The sequence below is a fragment of the Fundulus heteroclitus genome, chromosome 5, assembly GCF_011125445.2.
Source record: "Fundulus heteroclitus isolate FHET01 chromosome 5, MU-UCD_Fhet_4.1, whole genome shotgun sequence".
NCBI classification, from domain to species: domain Eukaryota; kingdom Metazoa; phylum Chordata; class Actinopteri; order Cyprinodontiformes; family Fundulidae; genus Fundulus; species Fundulus heteroclitus.
Genome location: NC_046365.1, coordinates 14,678,351 through 14,697,892, shown reverse-complemented (window position 1 = coordinate 14,697,892; position 19,542 = coordinate 14,678,351). Strand labels below are relative to the sequence as shown.

The following is a 19,542-nucleotide window of genomic DNA, read 5'->3' as shown; positions in this document are numbered from 1 at the left end:
CTTCGTTCCAGCCCACTGCCCACCAGCAGGCAGCAACTTAGATGAAACCTGAATATTAGCCTTCTCTAAACAAAAAAAATCATCATGTCACTTTCATTATCATTTTTAACACCTGAACAGTGTACTGGAGATTGGATCTGCTTTTTCAAGACATTTTATCCTGCAGTGAATAGTGTTTCTTTAAGCCTGTTGAATTACTCAAAGTAAGAAGCTTGGTTGATAACTTCCTATCTAGTTAGTATAAAAGCAGAGAACCGATGGTGTCTTAGATTTAATTATATATATATATATATATATATATATATATATATATATATATGTAATTTTTTTTTTTGATTTGTGTTGCTAGTGGTCCCATTCAACAGTGAGCCAACAGAAAATGAGGCCAAGACACATGTGAACACAGGCAGCAAGCTCCATCGCTACCTCCATTGTAGCTTAGCTAAAAGAACCTGCATTGCACATGGTCAGGTAAAAAAAAAAAAAAAAGAATTGTAACATTATTAGCATTTAAAGGACAATGATCTGTATAAAACTAATACAAATATGAGGCTATTTTATGTTGAATTTCTTATTCTGTTTCATTTCTAGTTTATATTTTTTAGGCGAATCATACCAACTCTTAAACGATTCATCTATGTTCAGTAGGTTGTTATTTTATTGAATTCAATGAGTCATTGATGCTTTTCAATACCTCGTGATTAAAAATGTATAATAAAGCCTAACAGCCTGTCAAACGGAGAGCTTGTCATCATGCTGAAAAGATGTAGGATAGGATTAAAAGGCTCTTTTATAACCCCGTGACAAGACATCAGGAAATAAAAGCCGGACTGATTGGAAAATTGATATAGCCGTCTCTTTATATTGTTTGTTCAAGAGCCAAATATGGCGAAAAAAACATGTGCTGATAATTAAAGTGTCAGATGTGATTGGCTCTTTTGTCAATAAAAAAAAACAGTTGGCAGACTCACTGAGAGCCTGAGTGACAGGTGGATGAAAAGGGGGAGGAGGAGGAAGGAGCAGGCACGCTGGTAACGAAACGTGCTTATTCGAAAACGACTGGGAAAAGTTTTATTCTAATGCAGTCTCAAACGGTGATTGATAATTAGTTAAAAATAACATAAAACTGTCACGTTCATATATGCATTTAGTCTATGACACACATCCTGCTATATTCAAATACACAAACTCACTAAAAGAATTTGCCCTTTCTCCGAGCATTGGGAAGCCATTAAATATTGAATTAAGCGAGCAAAGTGTGCTTTTGTGAGAGAAGGTCAAAAACTCCATAACCATAAACACAGACAGACACAAAGAGGTTGTACACCACGTGCGGCATTATTGATTTTTTGTTTGGAACTGCGAGAAACAATCAGCACACAATTTACGTTTCGTTTTTAACACCTCTTTCAACAGAAAGACAGAAGGTAAACACTCTTGTAAAAAAAAACCACAAAAAAAACCCACAAAAAGCTCAACAAGCTATCTGGACAGACCTTACTTTAATTAATTGGCATTTTTTTTTTTAAAAAGTAGTAGTCATTATTTCAATATTATTACTACATTTTCTTTCTAATGTTAACCTAGACTTGGACACTCACTTTCTCCTAACACAAGTAACCATTTCAAGTTTAAAAGGAGCTGCTTGATATGGATCTATAAATTGTCGCAAAGGTTTCATACTTCTTCAACTTATCAATACTTTGTCATATTAAAACTGTAAAACAAATGTTTGAAGGAAGGAAGGAAGGAAGGAAGGAAGGAAGGAAGGAAGGAAGGAAGGAAGGAAGGAAGGAAGGAAGGAAGGAAGGAAGGAAGGAAGGAAGGAAGGAAGGAAGGAAGGAAGGTCAGATGAGACAAACTTTCAGCTTTTTGGAGGTCATTGTCATCCTTCCTGTGTTTCCACTGCAGGAACCAGGACCAAATCACACAAAAGTGGTCAGAAGGCTATTGCAATACAGTTTGCTTTGAATTATATTGATAAAAAAAAAGCCACTTTTAGCAGAAGTATTGAGTTGAAGGAACCACAAGCTTTCGGGTAGCGAGAGAAATGTTCCCATGAAAGACAGAGAGCTGTAATGGTACGTTAAAATATTTTTCGCCATTTATGTCCTGAGATCCAGATTAAAGCAGTCACAGCTGTCCAGGGCTGTTGATCATTTACAGATTCACATTTGTGTGTGAATGGGTACTTTTAATATGCGACACATCTTGCCGGCTCTAATTATTAAAATCTGCAATATAACAAGCTTCGCAAGAGTCAGAAATTATGTTAATTCGGTTACAGAGATTGATTGCAAGTAAATTCTCCTAAAACTTATATTTAGATAGCCGACTGTAATGATGATTGGAGCTCTCCCTTTTCCCTTCATTTAAAATCCATTCTACCAACACATTTCACACAATTTGGAGTGGCGGACCGTGGCTTTTAAGCCCTAACTGCTATGAAACAATCTAAGATTAATCCTGTAATAATCATATTTCACACCATATTCTGGAGGCTACTATTGCCTTGGACCCTGGTTTGTCTCCCCTGACTACAGTGAAATGGACCAAAAAAAAAAAACTTGGTAGATGAAAGGCTTCCGGGAAATTAAAACTTTTGAAACATTTAGAAAAACTTGCCCTCAGATTGGCTGTAACAGACTTGAGAGTGAATCAGACGTTAAAGGTGACCTGTTATGCTTCCTTTTTAACATTTAGGATAGGTCTATGTTCTATACAAAACATATTTTGCACTATTGCTCCTTTCAAGCTCCTTACCTTGGGGTGCTAGGTGAGGGGAAGCGCTCGCTGATTATAAAGTAACAATCGGAAGGTTTTTGAAACAGCTCGTTTTCCTGACACCATCAAAACATTTATTGCTGCTGGGTGTGTTTTCTAGTGTGTGTCCTATTGTGAAAAAACGTGCATTTTTCACAATAGGACATCTTTATCAGCCTAGCAGGACAATGACATTAAACATGTAGTCAGATAAAAAAAATGGAATGGCTTAATTTAATGCATTCATATTTCTAAATGGCCCAGTCAAAGTTCAATACTAACTCCAATTGGAAATCTGTAGTAAATTGTGAAGATTGCTGTTTATATAGTTGTTCTCTGTTCGTTCTGAGTGAGCTTGAGCTATCTCGTGAAGATGTATGGCCAAAAGAAATGTCTCTTGATTATAGACATAACCCAAATGACAGCTGATATTTCCTTGAAACGATTCTCTTCAAAGAATTGACTCAGGAGGGGGATTTTTATTTCTAAAAAATAATGTTCTTTTCACTTTGAAATGTCCTTTTATGACATAATAACGCCAATAAACCATAAACTATAAGCCACTGAAGTGTGTGTCTGTAATGTGAGAAAATGTAAAACAAAAAGTTATAAGGGTATGAATCCTTCTGCAAGACACAGCATAATTAATTCCCGATAAGTTTCACACACACACCTCACTCAGCCGTAAAATGTGTGTTTTGCTTGCATGGTGCCTCATGTTTTATAAAACATGACTGTGCACACAACAGGCGTAATGAATACTACTTCCAGTCTTACGACGGATGAACAAAGCAGGTAAAAAAGGAGAGGAGGGCGATAATAAATAGTCCTAAATATGTTAAATATGCTTTAAAGTGATCCCAATGCTGTTCTCTGCGGCAGCATGCTGCATTTTCTTTTATTTAGAGCTGTTCAGAAATGTTTGAACCGAACAAAGCGCCTTCATAAATGTATTTGATTGCGTAGATGAGCATATTTCTACATTGCAGGTGAATGCGCCCTTGAAGACTGAGAATCGTTTATCAGCTATCATGATTAACAGTCATTCTGCTCAGCCTCACCATTATGTTGTTGTGGATGAAGCCCTTGCGGTAGCGGGCGGGTTTGAGGTGAGGGTACTCCTCGGTGCTCGTGACTCGGATGTTCCACACGCGCCGCCACGCCTCGTAAAGCTGCAGGTGCACCGGGTAGACGCCGGAGTGGTGAGGGGCCACGGCGTAGCCCATGTCAACCGGGATGTTGTGCTCCTGTGGGTAGGTGGGAGGAGGTGGCGGGGTCATGCAAAGAGTCGCACATGAAGGTTATATAAATGAACCCATAAAATCATGGTACACTTACAGCCCACAGACATAAGACTCGGCATCACATAAACACACAAGGCCCCGTCAGTGTGACCTTGTAGGGGAAGCACATAGTACGTGTTGTTTTGAGTTTGTTATAGTATTGGCCTTCGGGTTGGAAATTAGAAAAAGTACAGTATGTGGGAGAATGTTTATGTGTTTGAGCTTGCAGGCTGCATCCGGAAGACTGATGGTGTTGTCCTTTGCTCCGACGTACACCTACACACACTGTCAAAGCTAAGCATCAGCGGTCAGAGGAAATGTGAATGTGTGTGTGTGTGTGTGTGTGTGTGTGTGTACGTGCATGTGCGCACACAACAGAGTATAGTAATCACACTTCACGTAGCATGAGTGAATGCTTTAAGCGATCCTGCGTGTGTGAGAGCACAGTTCAATAGGGTCGTAAAAATGATCTTTACTCAAACATCTACTGATATGGTAAAGCTAAGTAAAGCAGAGATGAGGAATTAAAGGATGCATCTATTTTCAGGTTAGATAACGTTTCACTGACTGCTTCAAGACTTTTGGGTATCACCAACTGTTTATTACAGAAACAAGTTTTCCGTTTTCTTACCATGTGAAACGGAAAACTTTTTTCCCTGTTCCTGACTATGAAGATATGCAGTGTATGAATTTATCTTGCTTGTTTTCTTTGCATGTTGGAAAGTGTAAATCCCATGGCTCCAAGGTTCTAAACTAAATGTTTTTTTTCTCTGTCATCCATTTCAGCACTATACAATCATAAACTGGTCCATCCCTATATACTTGCTGCCCCAGGCTGTAGTACATATTTGTATTCAAAGCCATTATGGGTAAATCTACTTTTTTTTAATAACTTTTGGTATCGAAAGAAGAAAATTAACAGTTTCGTAAAACATAAAAAGTGGATCCAACGGTGAGAAGACACCTTTTTTGCCTTTTCAGCATATGATACCTAGAGCAATCTTTAATCTGCCCTACATCCAGAATCAAATTCCTCACATGTGCACACAGACCTGGCATATAAAGCTGATTCTGATTATATCTGCGAATCATATCGTTAAATTAATAACATTTTTGTCTAATTTTAAGTTTTTGTCTAAATATAGGCTTTTGATACCTAAAAAATGATCAGTTTCTCTACAAACACTTTTTCTTTCGCCTGTAAGATCTGTAAATGAGGTTTAAAACCGATCAAACATATAGGTTTGAAGAGGAACTATTATTTTTATTTATTTATTTTTATTTGAAGGTGTCTAAAAGCCTATGTAAGGACTAAAATTATCGGGTCTTAATAGGCTAAAGCCCTAATGAAAACCCCTGGTGTGCAAGTCCTTTTGGCATGTTTAGCCATGTTTTTTTACATGTTTACTATTGTGCTGTGTGAGTTTTCTAATTAAAATGTGTTGCTGCTATCTCGGTCAGCTCTTGGTGAGAGATCTGTTATATCAGTCAAACTAACAAGGTTAATTAAAGGAATTTAATTAATCTACTCACTGTGAAGTTGAACAATAGAGAAATACCAGTTTCATATAAGGTACTGCAAAGGAAACTTAGGAAGAACTTGCTTAAATAAAAAGCTTATATTTTGATTGAATAACTGATTAAAATGTAAATGACACGTTTTCTTCTTTCATTTGCATGCAATTATAATATATGCTTTAAAGAGACCATAATTAATAAGTAATGGACTTGCAGCACATTTAAAGGTTCTGACCTTGGCCATTTTTTATAATTAGCACTCTGTGACAATGGTATACTCTTTATAAGAGTGTACCATTAAGAATATACCATAATAATTTCCTACACTAATGCAAGGCACAGAACATTTTACTTGGGTCCTGTAATATAGAATAAAACATTTTCTGAGGGGAAAAAAGACTTTTAAAGAACACAGTACTTATTACTTTTATTTTATTTTATATGTATTTTATGTTTAACATAAGAAACCAAACAAATTACATTTTCTTATCAAAATCTGCTTGCTTTGCTTACAACAGATCCAGCACTTTGACTTGAAGACACGCTCACTAATCTACTGAGAAAAAAAATAAAATAAATAAAAGTAATAGATGTCCTTTGCCAAAATAAAACAAAAACAAAACACAATCATGAGTAAAAGTATCTTTAAAAAGACACAACCACAAACCAGACATCAGCAAGACATATGCGTATGTGCGTGTGCATCCATCTCACCAGAGCAAACTCCTTGTTGAGGACCATCTGCTCCAACAGAGAGGACTCATTGTGGAAGAGGTGAGGCTGCATGTGGCTCCACATGTGGGGGAACCACCAGAACTCATCTACATACTTCAGTAGTAGATCATCTCCTTCATCCTCCTCCACCGTGCCTGCACAGATAAAAAACACACACACATTCTCAAGGACAGAAGGACACAGAATGAAACATGTCCCAAAACAAATACATTTGGGAAATTCTAAGCAATGCAACTTCTTGCTGAGTAAGGACAGATAATTATCAGTCTTTAGATGGTATTATGATACATAAATAATGATAAATTGATGCTATGCTGTTCTTTTGTGTGCCAGAGTTCCGTTAACCTTAATTAAATCTAATTTCACTTTTCTTTTTTCTCTTCTAGTGCATTCCCTTCATTATTTCCCTTGCTGCAGATCTAGACGTGTAGATAAATACAAAATTTTATTCTTTGTGTCACCGTGCAGCAGCGGGTGCACCACTTTATGCTATGACCTCATAAGCGTGATTGCATAAATACTACTTTGTAAATCTACAATAAGAGCAAATATATAATTAGTTTTTCAAAAAATGTCTAAATAATGATGGATTCCATAAAAATAGCTGAAAAGGCAAAGTTGTGATGGCTTTATGAAGTACAATATAGGTGTTCATAGTTGTGTCTTATATACCTCAAAAAATCCATATGTTTTTACAAAGGGACGATTTATGTGTTATCGAATGATGCATGGTGGATAAATTATACAGCAGCTAAACAGTGCCTTGCAAAAGTATTCATACACTATACATTTTTCTACATTGCATTAGATAACAGCTGAAAGAATTATGGTTTCAAAGTGTGTCAAAAGGACATCAAGGGGACAAAATCAAAATCCCGGATCGAAGTGCTCTGCTCAGATGACACGAAAATTTTACTTTTTGGTCAACATGTTACGTTGCTTTTTGCTCTACGTTTGTGGGAGAAAACTAAAAAATAAACCGCACTGAGGACTCCATTCCAAGTGTGAAACATGGTTGTGGCAACATCATGTTGTGGGGATGCTTTAATCAGCAGAAACAATGAAGTATGATGGTGGCAGCTTCATGCTGTGGTGACAATTGCGGTAAAATGGCCAAATCTAACTGAGAATTTGGGACAAGATGTCAACATTAATGATTACAGGGGTTATTGATCCAGTATGCCACTCAGATGTTTATCTGAGCATCTTGAAAAAAGCCACTTATCAAATTTCCACCAGAAATATATTGTACTTTTGGCTGTAATGGGGCTAGATGTATGCAGGTTCAAGGGATGTGAATAATACAAGGTAATGTGCGTTTGAAGAGAAATACATGTAGAATATCTATTAAAACATTAATACAATATAAAAACATCTAAAATATGTATGTTTTAATTGAATGTAATGCAACTTGCAATATCTCATACATTATATTCAGCTTGAAACAATGATATGTTACAAAATACATAAAGCCTAGTAGTTTCTAGTAGTTTATACATAAAGGTAACCTGTCAAGCCGGCATGATAATGTGTAGCCCTCTACGTTCTGCACATTACCAATCTAGGCCTGCTTCCATCAAATCCATTCGGGGAAAGGAGGGACATTCAGCTGAACTTTCTGAGCTGATTGGGTGAAGTGACACCTAGTCCCCGCCTACCAAAGGTTGGTTTTAGCCAATCACTGTATCAAATTAAAATGTTGTAAGCAGCAGGTGTCATGAGAAACCACAACAAGTTAAGCTAGTCAAATAATTTTTTTGCTGTTCTTTAAAAGAAGAAATTGTGGATTCTGACTAACAGATGTGATAGCAGCAGCTACACGTGTGTCCGCCTGCACTGCTATGTTTACCGGCTGTGGGCTCTGCGGCTCTTGCTTTTGTCACAGCTGTAAGTCCCGCCATAAACCATAATACTACCACGTGATTGGCCCGAATTGTTTTTGGTTTGCTCCCAAATGGTTGAGGCAGGAGCGGGACAAGATGTGTTTGTCTCATGTGTTTGTGAACACACCAGAACCGGCACAATTCAGCTTGCAAGCAAGGTCAACATAAAGGCAATCTATTGTTAACCATGGAAAACATAAATGAGCGTTTAAGTTTATGTATTAATCTGGCACAGCAAGCACAAACACAACCCACCTGTATGGTAGAACTTTCCAGAAAAGCCCAGATTGAAAGTGAAATTGGAGATATAGGAACGCAACTGCTTCTGGGTCTCCAGCAAAGTCTGCAGAGAGATTGGATGAGATTAGATTAGGTGTGGACAGACAGACAGACAGGCAGACAGACAGGCAGATACACAGAGAGTGCCGTCATGCTTAGTGTGCTGACCTACAGTCTGAAACTCCTGAACCACTCTTATCCTTCCTCCCTGTCTCCAAGTAGGAGATTCTAAACAACCTCATGTGCTCTCGACCTCTTCCCCTCTGCTTTAGTTAAGACAAGTATCTCGACCAGAGCTCCTCCTATCACTATGATCATTAATCAGTCCCTCTGTGTTGGCTCTGTTCCATCCACATTGAAAACTGCTATAATAAAGCCACTGATGAAAAAACCCAGCCTCAATCCAGAGATGTTGACCAACTATTGATCCAGGGGAACCCCCTCTCCCTAAGTTACACACCTACATGACCACCTTAAAACTAAACAACTACTTTAAAAGTGCCTATCTGGGTTCCATTCAGCACACAGCACCAAAACAGCACTGGTCAAAGTCCCAAATGACCCGATGATGGTCGCAGACAGCGGTTCACCTTCCCACCCTCACCCTCCTAGATCTTCTTGCAGCTTTTGACAACAATGACCACAGGATCCTTTTAGACTGGCTCCGTCACATCACTGGACTTAGTCAGACTGTTCTGAACTGGTGCATATCTTATGTCACCAACCAGACAGAATACATTGGAAAGGCCAAATCCAGGACTCACACAGTCAAGTGTGAAGTTCCTCAAGGATCCATCATTGCTCCCACCTTCTTCAACATCTACATCCCCTCGATCAAGTCATCAGTCGCTATGGAGTATAATACCATTGTTACGCATATGACTCTCAACTATACATGAAAAGGGACTCCTGCCCTTCTCTTGTTCCATCATTCACATCACCCCTGTCATCACTGTCTACACTCACACTCTGCATGGAGGAGATAAAAGTATGGATGAACCATAACTTCCTGCAACTGAACAGCTCCAGAACTAAAGAAGGTTTAATTGACATTCCTCATCAGCCCCACTATCATCACTTTCTCTGGTCAGGACATGCCACTCTCCTCTTCTGTCACAAGCCTTGGTGCCCAGTTTGACTCCCACCTCACCTTCTCCTATCACTTTAAAGGCATACTATGCAACATTTTTCAGTTAATTAATGTGTTCCATACCGTTTTGGATGATTAAATGAGTCATTTCAGGTCGAACAAAGGTTTTCTCGGCCGCCCTGGGGGTCTGTGGGGGAAATACCACACTTTCAATTGCAAGAGCTCACGGCCCGCACACACAGAAGTCTCGCTTTACGGCGAGAACTCCATGTGTTTTTGCCCTGCCATTCACTATATGCAGGCGCGAAAGCAACAACAAAGAACCGCGTGTTAACGTCAAATAAACATGCAAGCATATCGAGTTTTATTATTATTATTATTATTATCATCTTTTTTTTTTTTTTTTTTTTTTTTTATGTTGGCGAGACACTACCGCGGCGGCCGCGGCGAGGCGGCGGCGGCTGCGGCTTGGCGAGGCGGTGGCGGTAGCGTCTCGCCAACATAAAAAAATAAATAAAAATAATAATAATAATAAAACTCGCGAGGCGGCGGCGGCCGCGGTAGCGGCTTGGCGGGGCGGCCGCCTCGCCAAGATAGCGCTGCGGGAAGCTTGATGTTCATACCTTCACTGTGTTAGTCATTGTTTGTACTGCCGTTTTTTCCACTTTTCGTTGCGTTCGCCTGTCTGCTAAGCTCAAAACAACCGCGCCTGGCTTGACGGAGGAACCCGAACAGCTGAGCATCTTTACGACAGTGCACTTTTACTTTCGCCCTCTGGGGGGAGCCTCGCTGGAAAATCAACCCCGGTTGCATAGTATACCTTTAATTTGATCCTACTTTTTTTGCATTTTTAATTGTAGCACTTTGAGATTGGTTAACTGATGTAAAACACATTTACATTTACACATTGTTATTATTACCAAAAAGATCAGAACTAAGTAATGCCATTAGAAAGAAACTGAACAAAGCATTTTAAACAGTACAAAGCACAAAACATTGTATTAGGTTATTATACCGCACCCTCCCCCCTTGCTAGCACTAGCAGAGATAAAACACTGCGTGATTTAGATGTTGCGTCTCTCTGCTGTATCTTTAAGCGAACTTGGGTTCCTTGGAGGACTATCACGATGTGTTCTCATCAGCGCTTACCCTATGGCCCGACGACGGCAGCTGTCACCGACATGCCGTTGCGACATCTTTCTTTAGTCAGGTCTGTTATTCATTGTTGTACACCCACAACTCCTCCAGTGTTTCTTCCCCTCTGTCCTTAACGCTCCTCCAGTCTCTGGTTTCCATCCTTGCATCAGGATTTTGCTCACTTATTTAATGACTTCATTAGTTTGCTGGCCTTTAAACAAAGACTCCTTAATGAGTGTTAACTAAAGCGAGTTTTACACCGCGCTCACACATCCACACACACACACACATCCACGCAACGACACTAATGCAAGTTAATGAAGGTCAGTGCATTAGTAGCCTCTGGAGGGTGGACTAATAACTACCCCACCCAACCATGCACACACACACACATACACACACACATTCCCTTCCTTTTCATCATTTCCTCTATACGTCCCTAACGCCACCGAGTGAAACACTGAACCCTGCCACCACCTCTGTGGAGCCGCCTTCCTATCACTCTTCTTCTTCTTCCTCATCTCTCCAAGAACCTGCAGTCTTCTCTCTGCTGCAACCCCACCACTCCCCCACCGCGGTTCCTGCATTTGTCTTCCACACCTCCCACCCTCCTCTGAACCTCCATCTCTCCCTCGCTTGCTCCGTGAAAATGTCACATTCTCAGGAGACAGGGTTGTACTAATTTGAAAGGAAGGCTGAAGCAGCATGGAAGAAAGATCGCTCCCTCTCCCTCTATGACTCTATACCCTTGCTTGTTCTTTTGCACTCTACAACTTCGTCTCCTTGCTGTTTTGGTACCACTCGCTGCTCGCTCCCACACACACACACACATACAACCACACGAGCACGCACACACACACATACACACACACACACACATGTTGTTTATAAATAAAACCCTTACTTTTCTTTTCATAATTCAGTCATCTGGGTCTTTCTCCTGTGCCACGAGCCGCACCCCAACTACAAATCTTTGTCATACTGCTTTTAATCGATCCCCAGAAACCTTCCCTGATTTATGATACCTGAGCAGCTGGAGTCAGAGCAAAGAGCCAGTTTCCACTCGCGCTTTCCCCTTCTTCTCGCTACCCCTCCTCTTGAGAGCGAGTCTTCCAAATTAACAAATACACAGACACATGCAGGGAGTGTCTTCATTAGCTTTAATCGAATGGTGTTGAAGATGGGCCGCATGGTGACAGATGTGCACAATCCCCTAATCTGATCCCCTGTCTCCTTCCCTAAGACATCCTCTATGTCTTGCGGACGTGCACTCCCAGAGCCAAACGTGAGGCTACAAAGACTCAAGAATTACATTAAGTTTGGAGCTGAGCGCTTTGCATTGTAACTCAATATACGTTCCCCCGATGCGCTTGGTCAAAATGCATTATTAACGTGCGTGCTGGCATGTGTGAGAGTGAGTGGAGGACTGTGACCAAGTGTGAAATATATTAGTTTAAGCATCTCATTTGTATTCTGCCAACTAAGATCTTTAATAGAAAACAGCAGTCACACCGCGGATATTTGCGGCGTCTTAGTGGGACACAGAACAGCTGCTTTTGCATGTTTTTAGTTTAAGCTGTGACTGTCTTTAGTTCCTGTTTCTGACTCGTCAACACAATGTTGTTGTTGTTTTTTTTTTTTTGTTTGGGGGGTGTCGCACAGTCGCTGTTAGCAAAAAAAAAAGAGAAAAAAAAATATTTTTAAACTCTTCCCTTTGCAGCAGTTATACATAGAGTTGTGCGTCTTGCTCACCCACTCAGGCAAATTTTCATTGAATTGACATAGAGGAGACAATGCCGCCTGATGTAGAACACATTTGCAATTGTTTGCAGTCTGATGAGATGTCCAGCCCACAATGCTGGGTTCAAGAATACAAGATTTTTTTCCCCCAAAATGATTTTTATGAGAAATCATTTTGGGGGGAAAAAGTTGATTCTTTTGTTTGTTTACATAGACAGTGCACATAATTTAGAAATCCCAAACTGGATTAAGTGTAATAAATGTACAATAATTTAGTACAGGTTTGATTAGTCTATAAAGCGAAGTGCTTTATATACGGCAATTGTAAGGATGTTTTGATGCCAAAAACAGTGTTGAAAATGCCCTCAATTTTGTTTTTACCAATAATATATATGTTTCTGTTTTCTTATTAGACTGTTTCCAACAATGTCTGTTTAGTGTAGAACTGGCTTGTTCTGGTTTGATCATTTTTTTTTTAGATTTTGATCGAGGCAGCATACAGCGAATGCTATTGATGTATTGTAGTGCCGTTAGGAAGATTTAACATTGCTTGCTCTTTGTGGTTAGTCCCGTGTTATCCTCACAGTGCTTTTTGTATTTTGTTTGTCACTCTGTTACCATTTCTTATTGTTTTATTAGGTGCCAAAAATGCTGCCACACAAAATGTCTTAAACATGGTAGAGGTTTCTTGTGTGCTTTGGCAACCGAGTGCTGTCAGCCAGCCAGACATGCAGGTTGTGAACAGACTGTTAACACAAAGCAGGAACTACTTGGTTCTTCAAAACATACATACAACAGAGCGTAGAGCCTATAATGTTTACATGTGAGGCTTGTTGCAATTGCCCAGCCTTCAGCAGACAAAGTCACTTTTAGATTATTGTTTTTTTCCCAGAATTTACCTGAGTTTATTAACCTCATGATCAACTGAAAGGAACCCAGGAGAAGCAGAGTGGCTTTCGTCCTGGTCGTAAAGCAGAGAACCAGCACGTTCCTAAGGGGTGTCTTGGGAATAGGGTAACCCAGGTGTGTTTTGTGGATTTGGAGAACGCCGACAACCATGTCCACTGAGACATTTTGCGAGGCATATTGTTAGTGCGGCTTGGACTCTTTCAGGGCTGCTCCTTGTCTGCTGCTGGTTTTCATGGGGAGAACCTCAAGGCGTGGTAGTGCAGGGGAGATGGTCTGCTTTGGGAACCTTCATATTTACTTTTTGAAAACCATGTGGCTCTATTAGCGTCTTCTCACCATGACCTTCAGTGAGAACCAAATCAATTTCAAGCCCAGCGTGAAGCTGCTGGGATCAAAGTCTGCCCCTCTAAGTCTGAGGCCATGGTCCTCAAACAGAAAGAAGTGGATTGCCCCTACCAGGTCAGGGCTCAGTCTTTGCTTCAAGAAGAAGGCTCAAAGCACAGGCAAATTTTAACCTGGCAAGCCGGATTGATAATGTGTAGCTCTCTATGTTCTGCACATTATGAATCTGGGACTGCTCCCCTCAAATCTGTTCGGGGACATGAGGGACATTCATCAGAACTATAGCAAAGTCACAGCTAGTGCCCGCCTAGCAAAGGTTGGTTTGAGCCAATCATGGTATCAGACGAAAATGTCGTACGTAGCAGGCACCATGAGAAACCACCACAAGTTACGCTGTTCAAGGCACTCGTATTTAGATAGTGACACGCGTGACAATCATGGATTCTGACAAAACAGATGCGATAGCAGCAGCTATGCGTGCATCCTCCTGGCCGGCCATGTTTATGTTGGTTCAACTATGGACTAAACTCTTGCTTTCGTCACAGCTGGCACGTCCCGCCTTAAACTATAATCCTGTAACGTAATTGGCCCAACCCATATTGGGATCGGTCCTGTGAATGGTTGAGGCAGGAGCGGGACCAGATGGATCCTTGTGTGTTTGTGAACATACAAATACCACGAGAATTTAGCTTGCAGGCAGGTTTAGGCAAATCTGGCCCATGTCTGATTTTGACATCAGATATGAGCCACTTCCATATGTGGTTCTGAATCTGACTCGTATCCAATAAATTTCTTTAAACCCCGGTGGGAACATCCTTAGATAGAAAACGTTTTAGCCGGTCTGTCTGTATGATTTGAATTTGTAAAGTGCCCTAAGATGTAATGTGTTGTGAATTGGTGCCATAAAATTAAACTGAATTCAGCTGAATTTGGACAGTACAGTGGCCCAGTTGGTAGCACTGTTGCCTTGCAGCAAGAAGATCCTAAGCAGAAAGACCCAAGGACCATGATTGTCACGCGTGTCACTATCTAAATAAGAGCGCCTTGACCAGCGTAACTTGTTGCGGTTCCTCATGGTGCCTGTTGCTTACAACATTTCCATTTGATACCATGATTGGCTCAGACAAACCTCATGTTCTCTCTGTGTATACATAGGTTCTCTCTGGGGACTCTGGCTTCCTCCCAAAGGACAAAAATTATGGCTGCTAGGTTAATTGGTTTCTCTAAATTGCCCTTAGGTGTGAGTGCATGCATGCATGGTTGTTTGCCCGGTGTGTCTCTGTGTTGCCTGGCGACCTATCCAGGGTGTACCCTGCCTCTAACTCAACAACCCCCCGACGGCCCTACATGGATCAGCATGTATAGGAATTGGATGGATGGATGAATCAGAGTGAATTAAAACATGGTGGATTGTGATGGTAAGTGATGACAATGTTGACAACAGCTGTGATGGTCCGGCGCACTGGAGGGACCGTGTGATATTAGACCTCCTTAACATATGGGGCCCCATTTGAAAGGCACATATAGGATCTGTGCTGAATTGGCAGGCAAATCTCCATGAACGCCAGAATACAGAGTTTCACTCTGTTTTCAATTGTGTGTATCTTCTGCAGCACCTGAAGACACACTGAACGGTTTCTATTGGACAGACATGGGAACAAAAACCATGTCTTCCATATATACTGGACCATAGAGTTAGGAACGGCAAGCAGTTCACACTATTGTCAGATGTAGGCAACATTTTAAAAGTCATGTGAACAACCATGCAGATTTCAGCATCAAGATCTGAAGTGTGAAAGTAGCCTTGGTGTCTTGATTGTACGTACTATGGTATTTTTCCTCAAGGATATCGTACCAAAAGGATCTCCTACTGACTTATGCATAGTGTAGACTAGATTTGGATGGGACCTGTTGGCTAAAAAAACTGTGTTCAACATATTGTTTTAGCTTAAACTAAGACATGGACAGGCAAAAACCTTCAGTAGTTTGAAGGGCAATTTGGAGGCCAGCGTTTTTAAGCTAAGACATTCTGAAAAAGACTGCACTGGCAAAGACTGCACTGGCAAGGCAGAAGGAGGGCAAAAAAACTGATCTATTTCACAAGTACAATGAAAACTCAACCTGTTTCATCATAAAAGGTACCATTTTTGTGGACAGCTTTCATTTCCAAAGAAAAATGAGGATAAAACACTATCTGCAAATGCTACAGACTGTGGAACTTTCACTGGTGAGAACTTGCTCGTAGCTGTAAACCAAACTTCAACCCACAAATGGTTATCAAACCACTTGAAAGCTCCATTTCAAAGAATTGTTTTTTTTTTTTTTGCTGCTTCAAACAGCTCAGAAACTTCAAATGTGTAGATAACAACAGAGCTGCCAAACCTCAAGTGTATCTTCTAAATAATCTTATAATACCTGCATGGTAATTCCCACGGCATCAGTAGCATCTTAACAAAACCAACCCAGGCAATAGAATCACCACGTGGGGACTATTAATGATCGTCTGTGTTCCTGAGAAGCATGGAGGGACTAACTCCATGGGGACAGCAGACCCTTTCTCCTACAGATTGTGTCAGATTCTCTATTCACCTTTCCATCTATTGCACTTCCTCATGTACCATCTTTTCTTGCAATACTGTACACGTAGCTTTTTTTTTACTTTACTACTCGGCGCCAGGGCTACAACGAGATTTTGTGGACTAAGATGTCATGATATTAAAATATCAAGATATTTCTCAGCAAAGAGAATCTTCTCTTGTGAAGTGCCATGTAGTTGATGTCACAGCTTGCAACTTCAACTGGTAAAGTAAGCTAACATTGAGTTGTGGAAATCTAGCTTAGCACCCAGTTGAAGATATGTTACAGACTCTTATTTAGAAATAAGAAAGGAAGCAGAACTAACTTTAGTCCCCTCAGGACGACTTCTGAAGATTGCAAACCATCAAATCCCCCCTCTTAAATTTGGTTTGTGATTTTTGATAATTGTATTTATTAAAGAAAAACAAAATGTATATAGCTAAAAATCTGATAATGTTCTCATGAACCCACCATTGAACATCTCATCTAGTGAGCTGAATGTATTACATTTCTATTCACTACTGAACACATTTTCTTCTCTTTATGTTGTTTTTAGCAATTTGATATTGAATTAAATTGAGCTTGTATTTGTATCCCCTGCTGTTGACACTTTTACGGAAACTTAACCTATGGATAATCTCTTGCTAACGCAATGCCCGAATTTACCTTCACTTTTAGAATCTAAGCCCTTTCCCTGGATTCTGCGTGTGTTTCAGGAATGCACCTATTTTCTCTGTTACAACTATTTATTTTATTTATTTATTTTATTATTATTTATGTATTTTGAACAGACAATGCAAAGTAAAAACAGGAAAGAAAATAATAAGACAAATGGTCATGTCTTTTTTTTTTTTTTTTTTACAAAATGTGTCCAAAAAGGAACAGGTAGACATGAACTGTAAAATATCTATTTTTCAACCTATTTTACAACGTTTTTAGTTGCAGAATTAATGCACAAGATCTGTTTTACTGTCCCTCGTATACATGTCCGCATACAATCATTAAATCTCTCCACACCAAAGAAAATAATACAGGTTTAGAAATATTGGTAGCCTCTTGAAAATGTCAGAGTTGAGGTAAGGCTGTTCATCCTCTGGAGTATAAACACACGGTGATGTTACCCACGCTAACAATGCTAGTCACTAACATAACATCATAAGTCAACATCTATATTACTGAATAAACAGTCGATGTGTGCATGCTGAAGTCTTCAACTTCATAAACAGGGTCCCCTTCCGTAAGTGACAGTTTTCAAAACCATACTTTGTGGAGGCAAAGTGCAGTAGTGGGGTACGGGAACCCGAAATGGGATTCAACCGAATGACTGAATCCTACATCTGCTGCATGGATCTATGAGATTTCCTGCTGATGTTTGTCCTAGGGGAACTGTGGCCAGTTTATGAGAGCCAGTCTCTTACACAACGCAGAGCCAATCTCAACTTGCTGAGTAGACTCCAGGCTCAAGGCTGAGAATGGTTTGAAAATAGGCCTTATGAGCTACACTCTAAAAGTAAGAAGGGTACATTTGCATACACGTAACGTAGGACGATTCAGCATGTGAGTGATTGTGACAGTCGCAGGGAGAAAAAAAATAAACACACACTGGGATTAGCAGTTTGCAAAAAAAACACCCTTATTTCTGCACCCGATTCTCCAGCCTCCACGCAAGGCTAATGTCAGAGGCAATGCTGTTTTTGTTTCAGCGTGGATCTGAGTGACAGCACATGTCTGTTTATGTGTACTTGCATACGTGTGTGTGTGTGTGTGTGTGTGTGGTAAGCTGTGGAAGAGGTGCCAGATAGATGCCGGGGTTCAAACAGATGGGAGACAGGCATCTGGACAGCTGGCATTCACCGCCTTTCAAAAACCCCTTACGCCAACCACCTCTGCACCATATCCCCATTCTGTCATTCTCTGCGTAGCACTTTCTTTCCTTTTCCTTTAATGGTCTTAAGCCTTGCGAGGGGAATCTAAAATTACAAATTAATAAAAAAAAAGGGGGAAAAAATGGTCGCTAGTAGGATTTAATGCACCGGCAGTTTAAACCCGAGAACAGGAGAGAGAAATAAACTGAGAAATTAGACCCATTTGCAAAGCAAATGCAAATCAAACTTTTTGATTCATCTGCATGAATGGCTCGTGTCTGCGCATGTTATATTAACACTAAACCCGAAGAGCTAACTGGGTCAGGCATCTCTATTTCATGAGAAGAAAGAGAGGCTTTCCAGTTAATGCCAGTCATCCCAGCACTCAACCTCTTTCCTCCTTGCCTCTCTTACACTACCTCCTGTTTCTCCATGTTTGAGCATTCTGCAAATTCATCTATTCACTTGCATTTACGCATTCCAAGGTACTTGTGGTTCCTTTGGTATCGCTATCCTCGTGCTAAATTCTACTTGGCAGCCCCCTCAAGGATTTTAGCTTGAGTGATTGTTGCGACTGCAAAACCTGCCTCATTTTGCGGATGAAAATTCATGGCACATAGCCACAGCCTCACGGTTTATTTAGAGTGGAAAAACAGCCCTGGAAAACAAAAAATGCTAATGAAACAAAACAACCAATTAGGATTTTTTTATTTTTTTTTCTTTAGTGGACAAAACATAAAACAGGATGTTTATGCTATACATTTTCACTTGTAGTTATTAAAGAAAACCACATAATCTGTAATATGCCTGTTTTTTATTTTTCCACTCGATAGAAGTGGCTTTGAGTAGGGCACAGAAATGTGCTTTTATCTAAACAATTCCTCTTTAGCTCTGGTTACGTTTTTAGAGTCACTGTCCTGATGAAAGGACAACCTACGTCCTGGTCAAGTTCCTGTGCCTGCTAAAATAAACGCATCCCCACAGTATGATGCTGCCACCACCGTGTTTCACCACAGGGGTGCTGCGTTCAGGATGATGTCAAGCGTTAGTTTTTAGTCCCACATAAGCTGCTACACCCCTACTTGGCAGCCAGCCCTTTAAGGATTTTGGCTTGAGTGATTACTGTGACTGTGAGATCCACCTCACTTTGAGGAGGAGATTTCATGACGCACAGCCACAGCCTTAGAGTTTATTTGGAGGAGAAAAACGGCCCTGGCACAAATTTTGACACAACATAAGAATCAATTAGGGTATTTTTTGTAGACGAATACATGACAGGTATTTATAGTACACCCTTTTGGTTTCATGTTAAAAAAAAAAATCTTAGACTACTTTAATGTATCTTTTATTGTTTCACACAGAAAACCTGTGAGAAGCTCTCTGACATGGACGGTATTTCTTGCACTCCTCAGTCAGATCAG

General features: G+C 40.3%; 1 protein-coding gene across 3 annotated transcripts in view; it reads right to left on the bottom strand.

Annotated features, from left to right (window-relative positions):
* The window catches only part of ndst3 (N-deacetylase/N-sulfotransferase (heparan glucosaminyl) 3), a 73,234-nt gene that overhangs the window by 41,997 nt on the left and 11,695 nt on the right, over positions 1-19,542 (bottom strand). For all 3 annotated transcript variants that reach the window (XM_036136988.1, XM_012877699.3, XM_036136987.1), the window contains 3 exons: positions 8,438-8,525; positions 6,279-6,433; positions 3,825-4,010 (listed from right to left, as the gene is read on the bottom strand). In XM_036136988.1, the coding sequence (XP_035992881.1) occupies positions 3,825-4,010; positions 6,279-6,433; positions 8,438-8,525 (429 nt within the window). The remainder of the gene's footprint in view (positions 1-3,824; positions 4,011-6,278; positions 6,434-8,437; positions 8,526-19,542) is intronic.